This window comes from Ambystoma mexicanum, chromosome 5p (assembly GCF_040938575.1).
Source record: "Ambystoma mexicanum isolate Mex_15411 chromosome 5p, UKY_AmexF1_1, whole genome shotgun sequence".
Classification (NCBI taxonomy): Eukaryota; Metazoa; Chordata; class Amphibia; order Caudata; family Ambystomatidae; genus Ambystoma; species Ambystoma mexicanum.
In genome coordinates, this window is record NC_090930.1 from 490,522,502 (window position 1) to 490,544,403 (window position 21,902).

General features: G+C 40.1%; 1 protein-coding gene across 3 annotated transcripts in view; it reads left to right on the plus strand.

Annotated features, from left to right (window-relative positions):
* The window catches only part of P2RY10 (P2Y receptor family member 10), a 177,165-nt gene extending 155,464 nt beyond the window's left edge, over positions 1 to 21,701 (plus strand). For 2 of the 3 annotated variants that reach the window (XM_069612901.1, XM_069612902.1), the window contains exon 2: positions 19,789 to 21,701. In XM_069612901.1, the coding sequence (XP_069469002.1) occupies positions 19,842 to 20,813 (972 nt within the window). In that variant the 5' untranslated portion in view covers positions 19,789 to 19,841 and the 3' untranslated portion in view covers positions 20,814 to 21,701. Of the gene's footprint in view, positions 1 to 3,636; positions 3,813 to 19,788 lie in introns of all 3 variants that reach the window. The other variant, XM_069612903.1, reaches the window with a different exon arrangement.
* Positions 21,702 to 21,902: the final 201 nt, after the last annotated feature.

Here is a 21,902-nt window from a genome sequence, read left to right on the forward strand (position 1 = left end):
CAGGATTATTCATTAACACAGGTGTATTAGGTCTCGATGGAGCATCTGGGTTTTTAAATATGTCAAAGATAACTTGGATTCCTCTCTCTACGGCTCTAAGATTACTATCAATCCTTTCCGATGTTACTTTATTTTTCAGAACCTCTGAGAGCAAGGAAGATCCTTCACTGTAACTAGATTCAGCAATACCATCATTTCCAGTATTGCTGACAATCTCTATTTCTTTGACTATCTTAGTCTTTGTTTTGTCACTAGGTTTATTTTTTTCCTGATCTTTCTTACTTTTGTCTGTTGCCTGACAATCAGGCCATGCCTTACGGATGTTCATATTTCTCAAGATTTTTCTTGAGGATGTGTTGTTTGCTTTCGCAGCTTTGGCCTGTTTTTTCCTTTGCTTTTTTTCTTTCCTTTTTGAAGTTTTTTCTGCAAACATAGAGTTGCCATCATCACTTATTTCAGTTACAGTGGTAGGATTATTACTAACCACTTTTATCGATTCGCTGGTTTCTATCACAATTACCTCCATGTTGGGCTCTGATGTCTTGCCATTGTCTTCATTTTGTAAGGGTATCTTAATAGTCGATACATTAGATTTTGTCACCTTACAATTTGTTTCATTACCATTATTGAGTTCTCTGTCTATGCCTTCAATTCCAGTATATACTTCTTTATTGATAGCTATTGAGTTTTGCGTTTTATCTGTTACCTCACGTCGTGCCTTGTTCATTAATTTGTTGATGAAGTCCGGTAATGCTATAAATGCCATTACCATTTCTTTTAAGAGATTTGTTTGGGATTTCAATTCAGCTAGTATTAATACTTGCGTTTGCGTTTCGTTACTTGTGGTCTGTGTTGTGTCAGTATGGTTCGCTTTCTCTAAATCATCCAACATATTTTTATCTATGTGTTGTGACATCTCCAACAAGGAATTATCAATAGTGTGAAAAACTTGGGGTGTATCAACATACTCCCTATTTCCATTAGCCATTTTTTCAATATTATTCCCCGGGTCAACGTTCAATTGGAAGCTATTTGTATCACCATCTTCTACAAACAATGATTGCGAACTTTCAATTAGTTCAGTGTTAGTTCCCAGCTCTTGGGCTGGTCTATACATTCTTTGTTCTAAAGAACACTGAATTGCGCATTCAATAAGCTCGTCAGTTAAGTACGGTGAGCCTAAGTGACTCGCAGCAGCAGCACGGGCTACACTCATCCTAGTGGTCATTTGCTTTGTAGGCGGTGCTATTGTTAAATGTTGCTTACTTATCACCGCTTTTCTTACACTCATTTTTGTCTCGACACCACTTGTTAAGCCACTTCTTACGTTCAGCTAGGCTGTGGCTATCACTATGTTTGTACTTAAATAGAGAACTAGCATTCAAAACTCCAAAGTTTCTTACCTAACCTACAGCCCCACAGGCTAAACAGGCGAAACAGGCCACTTGAGAGGCCACTTGCTGAGGCGCGCGCGCTGATGGCGCGCGGCCTCGTATTTTTATGGTGTCCTCCCCTTCTGTGGCCGTGGCCTATAACAACAGATAAGTATCTATGTTATTATTATAAATATATTCTTTCTATACATATAAAAGGTTTTCTTAATATATAATCACCAAGTTCTTGTCACTTGATTGCACAAACGTAGTATTCTATCTTCCTGAAAACGACGAAACAATCATGCAGAGAGTTGAGTAGAGATCCCAGGCGAAACAGGCCACTTGAGAGGCCACTTGCTGAGGCGCGCGCAAAAGTCAGGGAATCAAAACGTAGTCAGGTATTTTAGCCAACGTATAGGGTAGAGCATGTGAACAGTCCGCGCCTACTTGGCATATAAGGTCAACATTTTCTGAAGACACTGGATCACCAGAAATCAGGACGTTTTCAGATTAAAGCAGTAGAAATACAAAAAAAAAGTGACTCTGTAAACAAACATGCCCCCGCCCTCATGCAAGTTAAACCTTAAATCAAGACCATCCTTTTCATGGAGCACTTTTCCAGACCGAGATACCCTGCCAATGATCCCACCTACCCCATTATACCTCCCAATACCATTATCTAAAGGCCAATGCTTGCCCCATCCACCATCCCTTTCCACATTGTTAATTGTTCCACACTAACTTAACATTTTCACTATCCTGTGCTACCCTAATTGGTATGTCAGTAATGAATGCTATGTTGTCAGGACTGTTCCCCATAACCACCTAATGTGGGACTGTAATTCTCTACCAATGGCAGTGCTTAGTTGCTTCATGAAGCTCGGTTTATACTCAATATAATACCCACAATACAATAAAAAATGATGCTGTGCACTGCTAAGGAAATAGAAACAGAGTTTTGTAAACTATTTCTTTCCCAGATATTGGTAGACATTACAGGGCAACCTAGACAAAGCTCCCCAAGTAGAGTGCACTGGTTCAAATTGTTGGCCCATTTATCAAAATGCATTCTGCTTTAAGTGATGATGTGCACTAGTCGAAAGGGCCAAAGGACACTGGAATTCAGAGAGCCAACAGCGCTTTGGGATTTCATACAGGAGCAGATCCTGGTTACAATTGACACATCACAAGCAGAGAGAGACGGGAACGCAAAAAAAAGCATGACCGCCGGTGGGGAACAGCAAGAGGGGAGGAAGTGGGGATCACAGATAGAATGCCAGCATGGAGGAAGAAGTTAATTGCAGAAAAGTCTGCTGCGCAACATGGAACAGGAGGAGAGAGGCTAAATGAAAAATCCAGATCGCCAATAAAATCGCCAATAAAATCCATGAACAGATTGCAAGGGAAGAGGAGGAAAATGACTTTAAGGCTGAAAGGGGTGTGAAAGAAAAGTTCAAAGCAGACTAAGAAAATACACACAAGTATAGTTGAAGGATGGGTGGAAGAAGCAAGGAGTGGATTGCCTGGTGGGGAGGGGCTAGCATAACATGCTGTGTGATGAAAAGTGGTATTGGGAGGAAAGGAGGGAGGTCAATGTTGTTTAAAGGGGATGGCAATGATGCTATCACAGGCAGGAGTAAGAGGAGAGGGATTGGCTGCCATGGGTGACCCAAGTTGTTGGTGTTATTCTTTTTTTGTTTATAGTTACTGGGCATGCGGGAAGCGGTCCAATGTCAATATTAACCCCTATCCAGAGGGGGTTAAAGGGGCAACAAGAGGTGGGAGGAACACACAACGGTGATCTGGTGTTTCTAGGAGAAGCCCCTGTAGGTACCACAGCATGAGTAATGGTGCCGGCGGGCAAGCAGGGGGGGAGGTAATGAATCCAATTTTAAGTGTAATTTCACTGAATGTGAATGGCCTTAACAACTACATTAAGGGAAAATAGTGTTACAGTACTTAAACATGAAAGGAGCAGATGTGGCATTACTGCAAGAGACACATTTGGTGAAGGAGGAGGCATGAAAGCTACGTAGGGGATAGGTGGGTAAAGTGTATCATAGCTGTAGGAGTAAGGCAAATAAATGTGAAGTAGCCATTCTTGTCTGGAAGTTGGTACTTGCCAGGGTGAGTAGGGTGTGAGCAGTTGGGGAGGGAAGGTTTGTGGAGATCGGAATGCAGGTGGGGGTAACACCCTAGTGGTTGGATCAATTTATGTCCCCACAGAGTATAAGCAGGCTTTCTTTACATTTCTCTCTAGGACACTGGATGAGATACCCAACAGCACCATGATCCTGGGGGTACCTGGAACTTAACAATGGACCCCATTCCACTTCCTGTTCCTCTGATTGGGCCTTGAGCCCTCTGATGAAAATGCATCGGGATATACACGATCGTGCATCTGCTGCTTTTAGGCATTTTACATCCGTGCCTGAGGTGAGGTTTTTGCCATCCTGAGTAGGGCGACAACTGATTTTGCTTTTTTATGGCTTTTTGAAATTTTCGTGCTCTCAGCACTCTCTCCTTATCTCCTGCTGCCACCTCCATCCGCTTTGTGGTCTTCCTTCCTCCCACCTCCCGCTCCACCTCCCATTCGTCTGATTGGGCCCTGAGCCTTCTGATGGGAATTCAGCTGGATACACTCAATCGTGCATATGAAGCTTTTAGGTATTTTCAATGTGTGTCTGAGGTGAGGTTTTTGCCCTTCTAAGGCCTGCAACCCCTAATTGTGGGCTTTTTTATGGCTCTTTGTTTATATTTCATATTCTCAGCCCCATTGCCTGCGCAGCCCCCTGCGACGAACAGCCCAGAGGCAAAGAGCAGCTCCTGCAGTAGCAGGTTCCAGATTGTGTTTGCCAGTGTTCCCCAGTGGAGCATGCAGCGCAGCCATCAACCTGCAGTGACTGACAAGGTATGAAAGGTGCCGGCAGGGGGAACAGGCATTACTGCTCCCTATTAAACTGTCCCACCTCTCATATTACTCCTTTCACCAAAATGCTTTAGTCTGCTGCACGTCACCCACAAATTGTATGTTGTCCTTTTTGGGCACTTAGGTCATGTCCTGTTAACTCACATCTAGGTGTTTCTGCTTTCCTGCTGTATTTTGAACCTAGGTTTTTTCCCTGTACCAGGAAACTCGCTTCAAGGTGTTATTGATTTTCTGCTTTATATTGAAAGCTAGGCCTTTTTCCCTCTTCCAGGTAACTCACATCTAGGTGTTTGTGTTTTCTCTGCTGTATGTTGAAAGCTAGGCCTTTTCCCTTTATCCTGTACACTTGAATCTTGATGGTTGCACTGCTGCTGTATTGAAGTTAGTTCGTGCTTCTCCCTTACCTTCTCTGAGGCCCCTTTGCCCCCCTTTCCCTCCTACTCTCCTCTTTCTCTCCATTATCACTGGTTGAGGTTTCTAGACAACTGTCCCCTATGAAGGGCAGTGAACCTGCTCACTTACACTTAATGTACCCTTCTCCTCCCTCTCTCCTAAGCTTTACCCTGCCTCCCTGTCTTGCACTTCTCCTCCCTCATCTCCCCTCACTTCTTCTACTGCACTTAGATGCTCTGAATTGTCTCACAACCTAGTAATAGCAATATTGTCTGTCTTCTACCCTATTCATCCCAACCTCACTTCCACTCGTCCCCGTATCCCCTCTTTTCTGTTACTGCACTTGCACGATCCAAATTGTCTCTTGACCTAGTAGGAACATTATTGTCTGTCTTCTTCCCTGTTCATCCCATCCTCACTCTCCCTCCTCCCACTCTCCCCTCATTTCTGTTACTGCACTAGCATGCTCTGAATTGTCTCACGACCTAGTAGAAACGTTATTGTCTGTCTTCTTCCTGTACATCCCCAACTTTCACTCCCCGTCCTCCCCCTGTCCCTTTTTCTGTTACTGCACTTGCATGCTCCAAATTGTCTCACAGCCTAGTAGGAACGTTAATGTTTGTCTTCTTCCATGTCCCCCCCACATTCACCTCCCCTCCATAACACCCCCACATTCCTCTTACGGCACTTGCATGATACGAATGACTCAAGACCTAGTAGGAACATTAGTGTTTAATTTTTCCTCCCTGTCCTCCCACCATTTTTCTGCATAGGCGCATTATAAATACCCAATAAATAAATACATGAAATGCAACTTTTCCAATTTTCTGGTATTGATGTGTATTTAAATCAAAACAGTTAAAGAAGGGAGTGAAGATACATGACCAGTTTTGTGGGCTGTATTTTATATAATTCATAGCGAGATGACCATCTCTAGTCACAGGGGAGCCTTTCATTTTATTTACCAAACTAATAAGCTCTTTCTTTTGACCAGATTGTCTTTTTGAGAACAGTGGACAGATTGAAAATCAAACCCGTAAACATCCAGAACATTTAGAAATTTGAATGTATATGGTACACCCAAACCTTCATTTAAGTTCCTACAAAATGTTTGCCATTCCCTGACAGAGCAGTTGAAACAGGTTTATTCAATGTCCTTTTTATAATTATTATTTTTTACAAATTCCAAATGTTTTTAGGAGTTTGTCATAGTTTCTTTACAGCGAATCCACCGTCATCATACAAATGTTGATAGAGCTGTCTTATTTTCACTTCCTTCTTAGAATAACTTCTGCATCATACCAGGTTGATGCAGTCCCAGATATGCTATCATGCCCTAATGAATATTTATTATGAATTAACCATTAGTACACATCTTCTAAAACATTCTGCTGACCAAGGTGTTCATTCTATTCAAATTGGTTCCATAATTTACTATAATGAATTTTCATTGTGTTCAGAGTTTGCAAAATCTTATCAGCCTATCATAATCTTAAATTTGTCTTTGTAGTCATATGTTTGGATCTAAATATTGCAGATAGTAGCAATGACCTACTTGCAGGAGACTTGATGATGATCATGATTCAAAGAAAACAATTATTTTATTGAGGTTAATGAATTTACAAATTTTTTCAAACAGATCACTATTAGCCCAAGACTGATTTACAGCTATTTTCTGAACAGGTATAATTTGCAGGACTATCAATCATTAGGTGACCATTCACATTTCCTAAATTATTTTTATTGCAATAATCAAGTATCATAGCACCTCTTTTATTAGCCGTATGTGAGGACATATAGGCTCAGGAGTACACCACATTTAATTTAGTGTTACACAGTCCTTATGCTTATAAAACATGTCATTAATCCAAGCCCTTAAATCTCCAATCATCAAACATACATTTCTCGCTAAAGATTAGTCATCCTGTTATAATCTTGAAACAGCAACAATGTGATCCCATCGTACATTTTACCTGGAGGGATACACACATTACATATTAACATAGAATGGATCTCATCAGAATCACAAATTAGTCTAGTTAATAGTATGCAATCAGATACAATTAAATTAAAATATGAACTCCTGCATGATTGAATTTTATTAATGTTAGCAGACCATCTGTCATTAAAACTGACATTATTAGTTACGTCTGTAGCTTTATAATAGCACACAATTATCAAAACAATAAACCTAGTTAACCAGATTTCCCAAATGCACACAGAAATATTATTATTTAGTGTTTGAATAGCATTATCGTGTCCAAATTTGAGATCTCCTGTAATATTTCATGAGGTCTGACAGATTATTTATGCCTGTCTTTATATTTTTAGAGAGGTTTTAAAGTTTGTGATTGAAGAGTGCTAGCCAGTTTTCATTAGTTCACTATATTATGGTTTCCTTTACTTATTTTCCAGAGACAGTATCCTGCTCGCTCCATTCCTAATGCAAATTATCAGAGAGGGCATCAATGGTGAATCTGTGACAAATGTTTTTTTCATTTTTATGCTGATATTCCTTTACTACCAACACCAAAACTATCTTTTGGTTCAAGAGGATATGTTTAACTAACTTTGACATAAACATCAACTTCCATTATTCAAAGTTCATCACCCGCAAATGATAATGCTTAGTCTGATTTTTTAATGGAAATCAACATAGTTGTAGAGGGGACCCTACATAATTTTTTCATATTCAAAAGAACAAAGCACTGTCCTTGGTAGTGACAACCATTAGCTTTGGAATACAATGCAATAAGGTTTAGCGGTTTGACCTACTTAGGACAAATGATAAGACTCTGAATATAGGTGAGAAAAGACCAGGGTCTTTGAGTTTAAGCTGCCAACCTTGAACTTCTTTTTCAGGGATATATTCTCATTAACACTACTCAATTATTTATCTGAGATATTGCTGATTTATTATGTTGTATTCCCATATGTCCTTCCAACTTATCATTATCTTATGATTTGACATTGTGATTTAAGCCATGGCATAAATTGGCTCTTTCACTTGCAAAATAGGGCCTCTTTCTTAGTCTGGCGGGGTAGAAATAAGGGTTCCGGTAACAATGCACCGACACTCTCTCCGGACTTCCAGACTGCAAGACTACCTGCAGGGGCTGGATCTTCCAGAAGACCTGACCTGCCGGGAGTACCGGCCCCTGCAGGCATGTTTCTCACAAAAGCACTGGTACCTTTGGCAAGGGTGCCAGTGCTTCCATGTCCCCGTTCCCGTGGAGTCCTGGGAATGGGGACTTACAGTTACCTCTACCTGACATCCCGTGCCACTGTGACATGTAATGTTCCAGTGGTACAGGTATATCAGGCGGCGGGAACGGTGTTATGAGGTCGGCAGTAACCCGCCGGTGCTACCTCGTGATAAGGCCCAGAGTGCCAGATGGTACTTCTTTTTTTTTTATTGGATCTAAAAAAGATTTCTTTTAGTTACATATATTGTTAAATAGTTAAAGTTCAGTTTATTATTCGCTACTTTCTTCAAATTCTAAGGCAATTACATTTCGATAAATTACTCTCTAATTCTGTTTGCTTTTTATTACTTTTTAAAGAGAAGATCTTGGGAATATCTTGTAGTAGTTTCTTTCCGTATTGTATAAACTGTTTTGATCAGAATATATATCTTTTTTTCTCAACAACCAAGATGAGGAGTAAATTAGTTAGTGAGCTAGCGTGATTATCTGAGCCTTCAAATTTTTTACCAGTAGCCTCAGATACACACAATAATTTGAAGGAGGCTTTCCAATATTATTACCAGTGGCGGAGAGACATCGGACAGAAGTTTATCATTGTCATAGGGAGTGTCTTTTCTTATTTCAGGTATTCCACTCAATCTCGTATAGGAAACCTACCGTCAATTTTCCTCTTGTAGGGCTAGCAAGTTGACAGAATCATCTAAAGAATGTTCATTTATGAGATACTCAAGACCAATTTAATTCTGAGATACCTTACCAATTACAATATCTTCGTTTTTAAGAGGTTTTTAATCCGGAAGAGTATATAAACCAATTATTGGAATAGCTCACATTTGATCCGTATTTGTTGACAATTCAATTTGATTCAATTCTGGGAATGTCAGGACATTTTGTATTAAATATTGAGAGTACCTCATCGGAGTATGGCTTTCCTTCGGTCCTTCATTCCGAATTGGCTCCAAAGTTGATTGGATAGCTACATGAACTTCAATACTATTATTTTCAGTTATTTCAGACTTTTACACATTTTTTTTTTCAAAATGTTTTATTTGAAGAAGTGTGTACTTGTACTTGTAGGTCCTATTTTATTACTGGAGCTAAAATAAACACTGCTACTGTAATCATGTAAGTTGTTTTTAATAATCAAACAGGAGTTCTCCTTTACTTTAATGCTTCCATTTCTTAAATTACAAACAGCCTTTTGTAACAGGACTTCCTCTTTAGAGATTATATTATGCAAATTAACGTTCGATTCACAGTTGCATTTGACATATAGATATCTCAAGCCTTTATTGTGTTTGTGCAGGAGCCAAAAACCAGATATAAAACAAAGTAGGACACAAAAGAACATGCAATCCAGAATCAACAATAGTAAAATATATCATGCAGTTAAAAAATAAGATCATATGTTTGTCAACATATAGTTAGAGAAATATTCTAATACATAACATACTAATATTCGACATATAGAAGAGTTAAACTTCTCTGATAACAGATTTGTTATTTTCTCTTGCATCTCTGTCCCCCACACTGAAAAACGGGTACAATCCTGTGTCTTCCTTGTATCTCTATTGAAAATAATATCTGGTTTTCATTCTGTTAAATTAACACCTGTCATATCAGCGTTGGATGGTGGAAATTAGGTTCTTGTTGTTCTTCCTGCTTCTTTCATGGTCTCCATGACATCTGTGTTAGATGATGGGCATGCCTATCATTTGATTACAACACTCCAGTTTTTTTTTTCACCTTCATTGGTTGCCACTGCTCTTTTGTATTCAGTTCAAAATGCCTTGCCTGTCTTACATGTCAGTTATCTTAGAACGTACTTGGCCAACATATATAGAGTGTGTAGGAGGTGATTCTAGTGATACAAGCAGTGAAGCATTGCAAGGTTAGACAGTGTGATATTTAAGGGAGATTCTCTAATCAAGCATTTAAAGCAGAAGTGATGAGGTCCTGCAATCCATAACCAGCGGTGAGCCAGTTTCTGCCTTCTTTGTTATCTTTTAGAAAAGCTTTAAAATCATATCTGTATAAATCGTTTGTCTTGCTCCTTGTTTCTTGTATTTAGCATTTTCTATAGTGATAATCAATTATCATTTGACTTCATCTTGGTTGGCCCCCTCTAGAAAAGAGAAGTGGGTCCAGATTGTAGTCTCAGTCTTGAAGGTAGAACTCTGGTTCTACAAGGCATTGGGTAGAGCTTTTCCACCAGGCGATATTGGAGGTACTTGGGGCAGGCACATCCTAAAAACAAAATCAATATTATTTCTTATATTTTTAGAGTGGGGACAACTTATGTTAGGAATATCTGTTGTTCTATTTCTAGAATGGGGAGACCTTGTGCTAGAAATGTTATTTATTTTATGTATGCCTTCATGTGTTATGGTTTACAATTGGAAATCTTCACAATTCATAATTTTCAAACAACACTTTACCAAATAATTACACATTTTGACAAATAAAGTTAAAAAAGGAGGATGCTCTTAAAACATGTTTCTACTCCCTCACACAGAAGTACATTATATGCACTCAGATTACTATAGAGCAAATTGAATCAAACAGAATTATTAAACACTCTTAAGTCAGCTGCCAGAGCTAGGACTCAAGGGTCCCTGCAGATTTAAAAATGTTTATCCTTTTACATATATAAAGGCAAAAATATAGATAATTTTTAAATTAAGCTAGAAATACACCAACTTCACTAACACTTAACATAGCAGTCACTTAAACTTAAACTTAGCCCTAACAAAAATGAAGTACAAAATCGTTATGCTCTATATTACGTAATTGATCATCCTGTAGTGACAAAGTGCCAGCAGGCAAATAACAGTCATATTGTAAAGTATAGAGCCATGGGCACAAACAGACTAAGAATTTACAAATGCCACACATCCCAAACACCAAATTGGAAGATCCTGCATGCTCAACAGAAGAAGATTATCTAATAGAGAAATATTCCCTAGAAGGCTAAATATCTCATTTAAAATGCAGAGAATGCAATTGCCAATGAAAATTGATTGCCTCTCATCAGGCGTCCCCGCAGATTAGCCAATAAAACTGCTGAGGGCAAATGAATGAGTCTTTAAAAAGGGAAAATTCTTCTCGGTAGCAAGGATGAATCCAGAATTAAGTGCAAAATGTTTCTAACTCGTCTGTTTTATATAAACGACAGGCACGTCTGACTTGAGGCAGACCAATTTGAGGACCCATCACCTCCAGTGTGTTTGGACAGTTGCCCTTAAATCTTAAGAACCACATCTTGAAAGCATGAGACAGAGACTAAACCACATAGGCCACTGTATTCTTATCAGCTGGTGAGTAGTTAGTGTATGCTTTATATAGCTTTAAGTTTATTAGGCTATCTCTGCTTTGAATGGCGTCCCACCCTCTTAGCTTTTCTTTATTACCAGAATCTGAGAGTCCAAATCAATTTCAGCCTCCTCAGAAACATTCACAGGTCAACATAAACTCTTTCACAGAAAGTTCCATGTTTAACGGATCCACTTCGCCCAGCCTGGAAAAAAAGGGATTCCCTACTTGCTTCCTTTATCTTAAAATAAAGGCACAATTTGTGCTAGAAATCAGTGACAGTAGAAGTACCTGGCATATCATTTCTCAATCTAGCACTCATTCTGTGCTCTTGCTATTTTAGCCCTGCCTGTATATATATCTCTTGTTCTCTCTCTCTGTCTCTGTCTCACTCTCTCTCTCTCTTCCCAGTCTCGGTCCCTGTCAGTATCAGGCTCTCTCAGTGTCATTTTCTTTTATTATCAGAGGCTCTGTCAAAATCAGTCTCTCTGTCAGTCTCAGTATTTGGCCTTCACTCTATGTCAGTATTGCTCTGTTAATGGCAGTCTCCCTCTGTTACTATCTGTCAATGTCGGACTTTCTCAGCTGTTCCTGCATTGCTATAAGAACTTCCGAGATATGTGATGTGGCCCTGGGCATGCATGTGCTTGACCAGCCCCCTTTTCACAGACAACCTTGAGATGTTTATGTATAGGACAGATTACTATTTCCCAAATGTGGTGCCGGAAATCGAGATCCACTGTGCTATGGGGCTGACGATTTTCAACAGGGACATATAATTGTGCATAATGTTTCAATTAAATAGTGGCCAACATGATCCATTCCAATTTGTAGGTGCTTATTCAGCCCTGTTTTTCCTTTTCATTCTGGGACTTGTCTGGCATTTATAATTGGAAAAGCAGAACTACATAAAGTTTCTTGGAATTCATTGCGGCAGTTTCATTATAGGAAAGATACTCTTTCCCTTCTTTGTGACAAGGCAGTCATTAATCTGAGGGTGAATAGGAATCTTCCTAGAACGTAAAATGTCTTCCATGACTATCACTGTGTGACGATAATGTAATTTACCCAGTTCTGAGAAAAGCTGAGCCAATTGATTTAAAGTACACAGAACATCAATGAGTGGATTAGAAGGAAAACACTAGTTCTACCCTATCCATAACATGCAACCAATATGCCTTGCTACTTTCACATGACCACAGCATGTTGTACATGATGCCTCTATCTTTGTGACTTATGTATAATGTTAATGAATGTGACAAGCCAGGCAAACCCCTCTTGACTGGTGACCAGCACTTGTCAAAGAGGTCAACTTGCAGCATATACCTTAGAACTAGAGCTGCAATTGCTTTTGAAATCCAAATAATCTAAGAAAAGGAGAATGCAGGCAACATTACTGCCGTTGCATATTTAAGACCTGGGTGCTTCAAATGACAGAAAAAATACAGAACATCAATGTGATTCTTAATGAAGTTTCTATGATTAACTCTGGCTTATTCTAATTTACTTTGTTAAGTGGCTTCACTTCAACACTACAGCTAAGTCAATGCCTAGTCTGGGATGCTGAGGGAAACCCTTATTGATATATTTTTAGGTCCAGTTCATGTACTCTGGATGACAACCCTTATATAACACCCCTCTCTTAGAATCCCCCTGACCCCACTGAGCCAAGAAGTAGGTCTGTTTTGCAAATTTAAAAGGTTTATTTGAGAAAAAAAACAATATATATCTATCACACTTTTATAATAAATTAATATTGGATATCACACTTAAAATATGACCGTGATCAACAATGGATAATGTTCTACTGGTAAACTGATTTGGTTACTTAGAAGTAGTATAGAGGATGAGGTAGCTGAAATGCTTTCTGGTTTCAATGAAATGCAAGGTGGAATAAATGCAGTACAGAAAATAAACTGATATGGTTTCACAAGAAATAATATGTTCACTTTTCCCCTGGTGGCAATTCACCCCCCCCTATATGCAATGCAAGGAGATGGAAGTAACACACACAGTCTTCAGGAATACAATATGCTTTTTAAAACACGGGCAAGAGTGCTTTGTAATGTGGTGGCAAGGAAGTGAAAAGGTGCTAACTGATTTTAATTCCCTCTAGAGATTCAGGGTGAGTGAGAGATGCTTGTTGGTATTAGCTCAGGCTCACTTTAGCAATGCTCTATGAGTTATTACCAGGTTGCAAACGGATTTTAACAAAGGAACGAATGAAGCTGCTATTTTGACAAGTGGAGAAATTGGGCCAAATAGCAAATCGCGGTAAATTTCGTGAGTGCGTAAATCGCGATTGCAGTAAAATTATAAGATTCTAAGCTTTCAGAGGAAAGTTAAATCTCGTTCCTAGGACAAACGGTTCCAGAGATACAGACGATTTAATAAAGGTAGATTTTCGGATTTAAAGTAAAACTCAAAAAATGACAGGTGACAGCTTGCAGCTGCAGAATCGACAGGTGACAGTTGTGCAGCTTTAAAAATGACAGATGACACGATTTCTAGGAGGCTGTTCTAATTAGGTTAAAATAGTTTGATTAGATTATTTTAACTAAGAGATTGGGTTCTGCACAGTTCTGGCGGATACTCACTCCTAATTTTGAAATGAATGGGCCTTGTCACGGATCTGGTCAACACGTCCAACGGCAGTTCTCTCTGCTCAGCGGATCAATCAGGCACTGGTTCTGCTCACAGCGATCTGGGTCTGGTCTGCGGTTCCGGCAAAAGTTCTTGGCAAAGAATTCAAACAGCTCGCCCGGCTGTTGAATAGTTTGGTTAGGTTTGCTGGATTCTGAAGGCCTGCTGAGAATACTTTTGCTTGCAGTGGGCCTTCTAGGTTCAAAGTTCTGTAGTCTATGGGTCCCTGGTTCTGGTCTCTGTCTGGATGGGATGTCGGCCCTTAAAATGCTCCGCAGAAATGGAAAATAAATCTCTCTACCTGTCCCAGCAGTCTGTTTTTATGTGTTTTGGAAGTGGGTGTGTGCGTGGCATAACTGAGCCTGCCCCTCTCTACTTGTCATTGGCCCAATTCTCCCCTCTCCCATGATTGGGGGAAGGAAATGGATTGTCATCATAATGAGGTCTGTTTATGGGTCAGAGGATCCTCCCCTGGTCAATTTGCCCACAAATCTATATTTGATTCAAATACATATTTCCCAGATACACAATTTGTTGAAATTACATGTTCACATTATATATTCCTTATGGTCCATGCTTGTCCGCCTCTGATCTTCCTGGGGGCTTGCATTAAAAAATGACAACATTTTGCGCTTTTTAGTGGGTTTTGCAATATGGGATTTTCATCAAAAATTATACAAAGGTACATTTCCCTTCCACATATATCTCAGTAACTTTCCATATCTCTAGCTTAAATACAGTGTCTACAATATTCATAATTAGCGGGGTTTTGCCCCAGAACATGGTACAAATTGGAGTTTGGGCTCAAATCGTGAGGGCATTTTCCATACTAAGACTCTCAAAGTTGTACATTCCTGTCATTTGGTTACAATAAGTTATCACTGTTTCTATAAAATATATATTTGCTGCAATTCTACTCCCCAAAGTGTTTGGGTCTGCCTCCAGAAGTCTGGGTGGGTCAGTGATCACATGTCTCTCCTTGCTGGCAGAGGGCTGTTGACAGGAAACACTCAAAATGTACATACCCCATTCAACTGAAAGGGGCTATTGTCTCTCTCTTCCAGGCTGAAGGGGAAACCCCCTCCCTCTCACTCAGAAGGGCCATGTGATATCCTGCCTCCTGTTGTGAGTCTCTGGGGTGTTAAGAGTTCTCAGCCTCTTGGCCTCTGGGAACAGCAGGTGGCTAAAATGTTTTTAATTAACCCACAGGATTTGAAGTCCAGTTGACTCAGGTCCCTTTGTCAGCCAGTTCTCCTGTCAGAGTTTAGACTGCTAGCGCCGCCTTGTGGAATTTGTTGGTACTGCATCCATTTTTGAGTTGTCTCGAATTTGACAGGAGATTTTTGCTATTATTTTGATAGGCATCCTTACATTAGAGTGGTTATGTGGAACCCCCCAAAAGAAGGTTGTATCTTTGGAGTGGTCTTGTGCCAACTGCGCCCATCTCTTGGACATTGGGATGGAAAGATGGGCGGCGGCAGCTCATCCCCACATCTACCCAGTCTATTGATTCAGCATGGGTCAAAACCCTTCACAACTTATAGTAGGTCAGAGTTCCTCAGAGTAACTTATTATTCAGCCCCAATGTGTACAACATGTTACTTACTGGATGAAAACATAAATGACATCTATGTCTGTCTTTATATCTATATGTTTGGAAACATTCCATGGTTGGGCAAACAGAATAGTAAAATATTCAAGGCATAAAGGAGTTGTTAAGGCAAGGATACTTAGAAATAGATCCGTTTTGTTCTGTCAATGTCAGTCTTCGCAGTGTCACCTTTCATTTCAGGGCTTTTTAGTGATCCCCAAATGCCTCAAAATGCTGCCAGTTCTTACAAGCACTGATTGATAAGGCTGTATTGTGCTTACTGTACCTTGAAAACCAGACCCAAAAAGGGGAAACATATGTGGAAATACATTCTGACACTTTCTTTATAAACTTTAATGGTTTTTGTCCAGGTGATATTTCACATGCAGTGTGAAAGGCACATCTGTGAATCTCTTTAATATAATATTGATATGAATGGAGGTTTCATGTCCCCTCACAGATCATACAATGTGATCATTGGCAACCTGGGAACACATAGTGTTCTCATGACCTGAAGTTTTCTACCAGACCAGACATTATTAAGAGTGTCCATAAGGAAGATAGAAATTCAGAGAAAAATGTAATGCCAGTATTTTCCAAATGATAGCACATTGTTCCCTCAGAAAAACAATCAAAGGCATCACAGAAGTGATTTAGTCCTGAGCCAGCTGATGGTAAGAGGCAGGGAAAGCCCGGGCCATACACATCAAGACTCAGCAGAGTCTGATGCAAGCAGAGAGTATAACACGTTAACTCACAGGACAATGCAGATGCATTATGTTAGCAAATTTAGCATGCGAAAAACAAGTGCAGGGATCTCCTTTCTTCTTCTCAGAGGAAACAGAGCCCACATTTCCAAAGAACTCTCCACCACCACCGTGCTCAGCACACTCTGTAAATCTCAGTTTGTTCTTTTAAACTAAGATCAAAATGATACAGGATTCCATTGAGGGCGGTCTATTAGATTATCTTTTGAATCCATCACACCACCTAAAATAGACACCTTTTTGTCATTGTTCTGAGCATTGATAAAAAATCTCTTGTGACACATAATTCCCCAGCAAGGCCATGCTTCATCTTATTCATTCCCATATTGACCAAACCTGTAGTGTTTACAAGGGATTTTACCCATATACTAAAGTGCAGCATCTGCAAAACTCTACTATCAAAAGGATTACAAAATCCCTGAGCCACTCTCACATTGCTCACTCTTGCAACTGTACACCAGCTAAATGTTTTGAAATGCAAACCTTCCTCCAACGTGGTTAACTATGAAAAGGAAAAACAAGCTGTGTTAGGGTTTTTGTCCGAGGTTTTGTCAGAGGGCTAAACCTAATCTTGTGGTATTCTCATATGGTGGTAAAGTGGTATGGCGTTATGATGGTAATGCCCTATGTGGTGTGACAAAACTCTCCTCTGATACCTGTATTCTATTTATGGTCAACTCTAAACACAGATTATCAGGCTTTGTACACTTAGAATCTTGACAGTACTAATTGTCACTCCAGCGACTTATCTAGGAGGCTGGACTACTGCCATTGGCTGATTTGTTTAGCTGTAAGCATTCACAGCTGAAACACTTCACTCACAATCTGTCTATCTACAGCACCCACAATGAATTAAATGACACAACCCAAACACCATAAAAATGTATCAAAACACACAGTGACTTTTGGCATGTGTATTTTTTTACCTTAGCAAATAGACTTACCGATCAAGAACAGCCACATTGAACAGTGATACAATTAACAGTGTGAATATGGGATATAGGTCAGCAAGAATAAACAGCAAGAAAAAAAAATCATTTCAACATGAACTCAGCTCAATGACAAAATAGCATGGGTTTAACCCGCTTCGACCTTGGGTCGTGAAACTTGGCAGGATCCACGCTTAATACCACAAACATGTAACTTCTCCAAACATCATTTGAAACATGCTGAATTCTTTACATAAAAAGAAAAATCTCTGGCTGTCTGAAAACGCATTGACCCATGTGTACACCTCAATTAACAAATATACTCACTTTGAGTATGGGCGGGATTTCTGAGCTGTTATCACAGGAAACCCCTCTTTGTCAGTTGGCAGCAATTGCAGTCGCGACCTCCAGCCCACATGGATAATGCAAACTCTATGCCAGGATAACTGCTCCCCGTCTATCACATGCGCTCTGCTCAGATGTTGTTCATCTCCCTGGAAGCCTCTATCAGTCTGACCCACACCCCCTGGATCTCTTCCTTTTAAAATCTATCATTGTCTCTCAACAAAACCTGCCCATATTCCTGACGTCATCACCCAATCTAGTCTCAGCATTTTCCCCTTGAAGAATAGCTTTGCAAATACATTTGCAACATCATTTCCTGCAGCATACAATAGTGCCATCTCAATGGTGCATTTTTCCTCGCACTTTGTGTAATGAAATCACAGCCAGTAAACTGTGCCTGCATGTTTTAAATCCATTGCAGAAAAACACTTCAATTTCGACTTGTCAACTGGGCCTGCTTTGCACTGCTTTGTTAAGGACAGGTTACCAAATTAAGGGAAAGGGTGTTCATGGATGAGTTTAGATTAGTATGTATACAGTGCAAACCGGACAGCTGACCTGTTTACCCTGAACTCTTAGCATTTTAAACATGTGCTTACTACAAGAATGTGCATTTACATTTGTAATGTGCACTAACCATTTGATATCTGTATTCTCGACATTAATCCACTTGCCATTATTTACTTCCTCCTCTGAATGTAATATGGCTCACTTACTGCCTCCATATACAGTATTCCTACAACTCCTATCTTCATTCCTTTCGCTGTGCACATAATTGTAGGGCACAATCTCCTCAATTCACTACGGTTAGATTCAGCAGCCATTGTTTTGCTGTTCAAGGAGCCCCATTATGAAACTCTTTGCCTCTTCATTTCTGTATTGGGCGAAATCACTTCCAGGCAACTTAAAGCATACTTATGCATTGTGTAAGATTTCCGTGCAATACAGCTACCTCTGCAAGATGCTTAGTGCCAGGTAGCTGTATCAGTGGCAACATTGTGCAATGCTAATGATATCACCACCTCAGTGTACTCCTGACACTTAACGGACAGGTACAGAGCCACAAGACACACATATTGAGGAAATACGTATGTCTTTATACGTTTATTGTACATTGGATGGTTGTATGTAGCTGTATTTGAAATGGCATGGCATTCCATAACCTTGCTGCTATCCTGTGCTTGCTTAAATGTGGGATAGGCACAAAGCATTGGTTGGACGAATGCAAAGTTGGCAAAAGTGTATGGAGACAGAACTTGTCTACTAGAAATGGAGGCCCTTGGCCATCCCAGGCTCGATGTACAATGCAGATTGATCTGAAATCAATGTGGGCCCTTTCTAAAAACCAGAAAAGGGCCTGCAAAGCCAGGCTAATGTGTTCGAATCTATGCCTTTGCATCAACAGACATGCTGCAGTGTTTTCAACTGGGAGGCCCGCACAGATACAGTGTGCATTGTACATGTGTGAACGCACCAGGGCTGCAATGTCCAGTGCTCTCCCTGGAAAGGACACATAAGGAAAGATTGGGTTCAAGACCTTTCGATCACAGGAAACAAATCTTTACAAGCAAAGCCTAACTCAAGACAACAGGAATTTGTATTAAAGAAGACTTGTTTGAATGAGCCTAAAACAAAGTTCATTGTGCTCAGAAACCTTCCCTTTCAAGTTGGTACTTATTAGGAACTCTGAACCTAGGGAGGGATGGGTAGGCAGGAGACAGGTGCAACACATGTGCAAGGGTTGTGGGAGCGGACGGGTGAACAGCCCATTGTTTTTCATGTTTTCTCACGGTCATTTGGTCAGATGTAAATGTATATTTCACCTCTGGTAAATCATTTGCCTCTACTCGCTTATTTGAACTCCACTAGAATCCATGCCTAAGACTTACCCAAACAGATGCTGCTTGAACAGGGACAATTCCTAGGGTGGGTAGTTCAGTCACTAGGATGGAATCTTACATTCTACTCTGCACTCTAGTAAAATACATTGGAGAAAAGTCAGTAACCACTACTCTCTGTTATCAAAGATTAGCATGTACTGCATTTAAGTTTCTCATCATACTAACCTTCCTGGGGTTTCTTGTAATGCTACATGATTGGAAAATATATATATTCTGTATAGGGTGGAATCTTACAACATTTGACAATGCAACATTTTATGAATGCACATATGTACACAAATATGCACAAATAATGTTTACATTTGTTTTCTAAGTAATTAAATAAACTAGAAGAGTTTTGTAAAAATAAACTGCACTCTATATGATTATCTAACATTTTTTGCTGTTCCGTTTTAGGGCAGTGGTCTTAACACACACCCATATCACATGAATGAACGCAAAGTCTCGTGATGGCCACAAACCTTTCCTTGGACAACTGTAGTGCACCTGATTTGACATTCCAATCTGCTCTGTACGCAACCACCTTCACCATCGTCTTCATCCCTGGCCTTTTCGCCAACAGTGCAGCTCTGTGGGTTTTGTGCCGGTTCATCAACAAGAAAAACAAATCTGTCATTTTCATGATCAACTTGGCCACAGCGGACCTTGCCCATGTGCTCTCCTTGCCTCTGAGGATATATTACTATGTGAACCACGTCTGGCCATTTCAGAGCACCCTGTGCTTGATGTGCTTTTATCTGAAGTACCTCAATATGTATGCAAGCATTGCCTTCCTCACGTGCATAAGCATTCAGCGATGTGTCTTCCTTAGAAGTCCTTTCAAAGTAAAAGACTGGAAACGCAGGTATGACGTAGGCATGTGCGCCATTATCTGGCTGCTCGTTGGTGGATCATGTTCTCTCTTCCCAGTAATGAGAAGTTCACAGCTGAAAACGAATAGCTGCTTTGCTGACCTGAGCGTTAGGAAAATAAATGTGGTGAGTTCTTCAATTATGCTTACATTGGGTGAGCTAGCAGGATTTGTCATTCCATTCATCACCATTGCCTTCTGCACCTGGAAGACAAGGCAATTTCTTCAAAGCACGGACACACTTGCCGTATACGCCAAAGAAAAATATAGAGCGCTCAAAATGGTCTTGATGTGTGCCACCGTGTTCTTCATTTGCTTTACTCCCTACCACATCAACTTTGCGTTGTACTTGCTGGTCAACCTGGACATCATTAGACATTGCAATGTACGCAGCTGGATTTTGAGGTTTCACCCATTCACGCTGTGCCTTGCTAGCCTCAACTGTTGTCTCGACCCAATTCTCTATTACTTCACAGCGGGAGAGTTCAAAACTCAAGTCTCAAGGCATGGATCCACTCTTTTGCGCGGTCGTCTGATGAGCAAAGAGAGTGGCTCCTCTATGAAAGACTGAATGCAGGCCTGTCAGGTTACAGTCATTGTCTTCACATTTCACTGCTCCAATGGGTGGAAAAAAAGGGGCTTTAAGCTAATTCATGGCTGTCTGTTGCCAACACAATGCAAACACAAGAGGGATACAAAACAGAGTTGGCAAAGTTAAGATATTCACATTGACGAATGGCTTTCAGGAGCAGTAAAGAACCTTTGACAGAAGCCCTTGTACTTCAGAAAATGGTTGAGAAAGCAACCTGACGTCAAACATTTATGAGTTGTAGCATGCAAATTACTCAGATAATGTATATTTTGCCTCGCATTAGCACAACACATCGTATAGTGGTGTAGTAAAAGGGACAAATCAATTTATTGTTTTCTAAAGTGTTTATTGTCATTTCAAGTGCTTACCATTATCATAAATATTTTGAATCTTAACTCATAGCAACATTAAAACATCGAAAAGACATCTTATCTGTTATGGGGTTCAGGGCTTGAAAGGAAAAGGGATAAGAGGGTGAATCTAGGGAATTTTGTTAATGGTAATTCCGGGCTGTGCTCAGATGGTACTCCAGGTAGTTTCCAAATACATATGGAATAATTATACATCAACTTCATCTATCCTGACGTCTCCTCGTGCACCGTATTTTGTTGATAATTCTGCAATATCAAGTTGTACCTATGTTGCTTTCCAAGTTGCATATATGCCACTCTCTCCAAAGCACCAAAGGGGCCAGTTTGAAGAACACCATCATTAGACAGGTGGGGAAAGAGGTTCCATTCCTGCTTAGACACTGATGCAGAATATTGCCTTTACTAACCAGCCCATTATGCTTCAGTTACCCATGTTTGTGTATGTATCAGGCGTGTGGAGGTCAAGAAATTAAATATTAACATTGCTTTTGTCAAAGTGATGCTCATGTTTAAAGTTGTGGTCATGCACTGGCTCAATGTCTCGCAGCATTCTGAGATCTTTCTGCATCCCCATAGCATGTTACCTAGATCCACCTGTTGGGTCTCACAAAGCCGGTCTTTGCCACTGGATGCTAGTCCAGATTTAGTGGCGTCGAATCAAGTTTTAGTATTATTCACTGCTCGGTGTGTACCATGT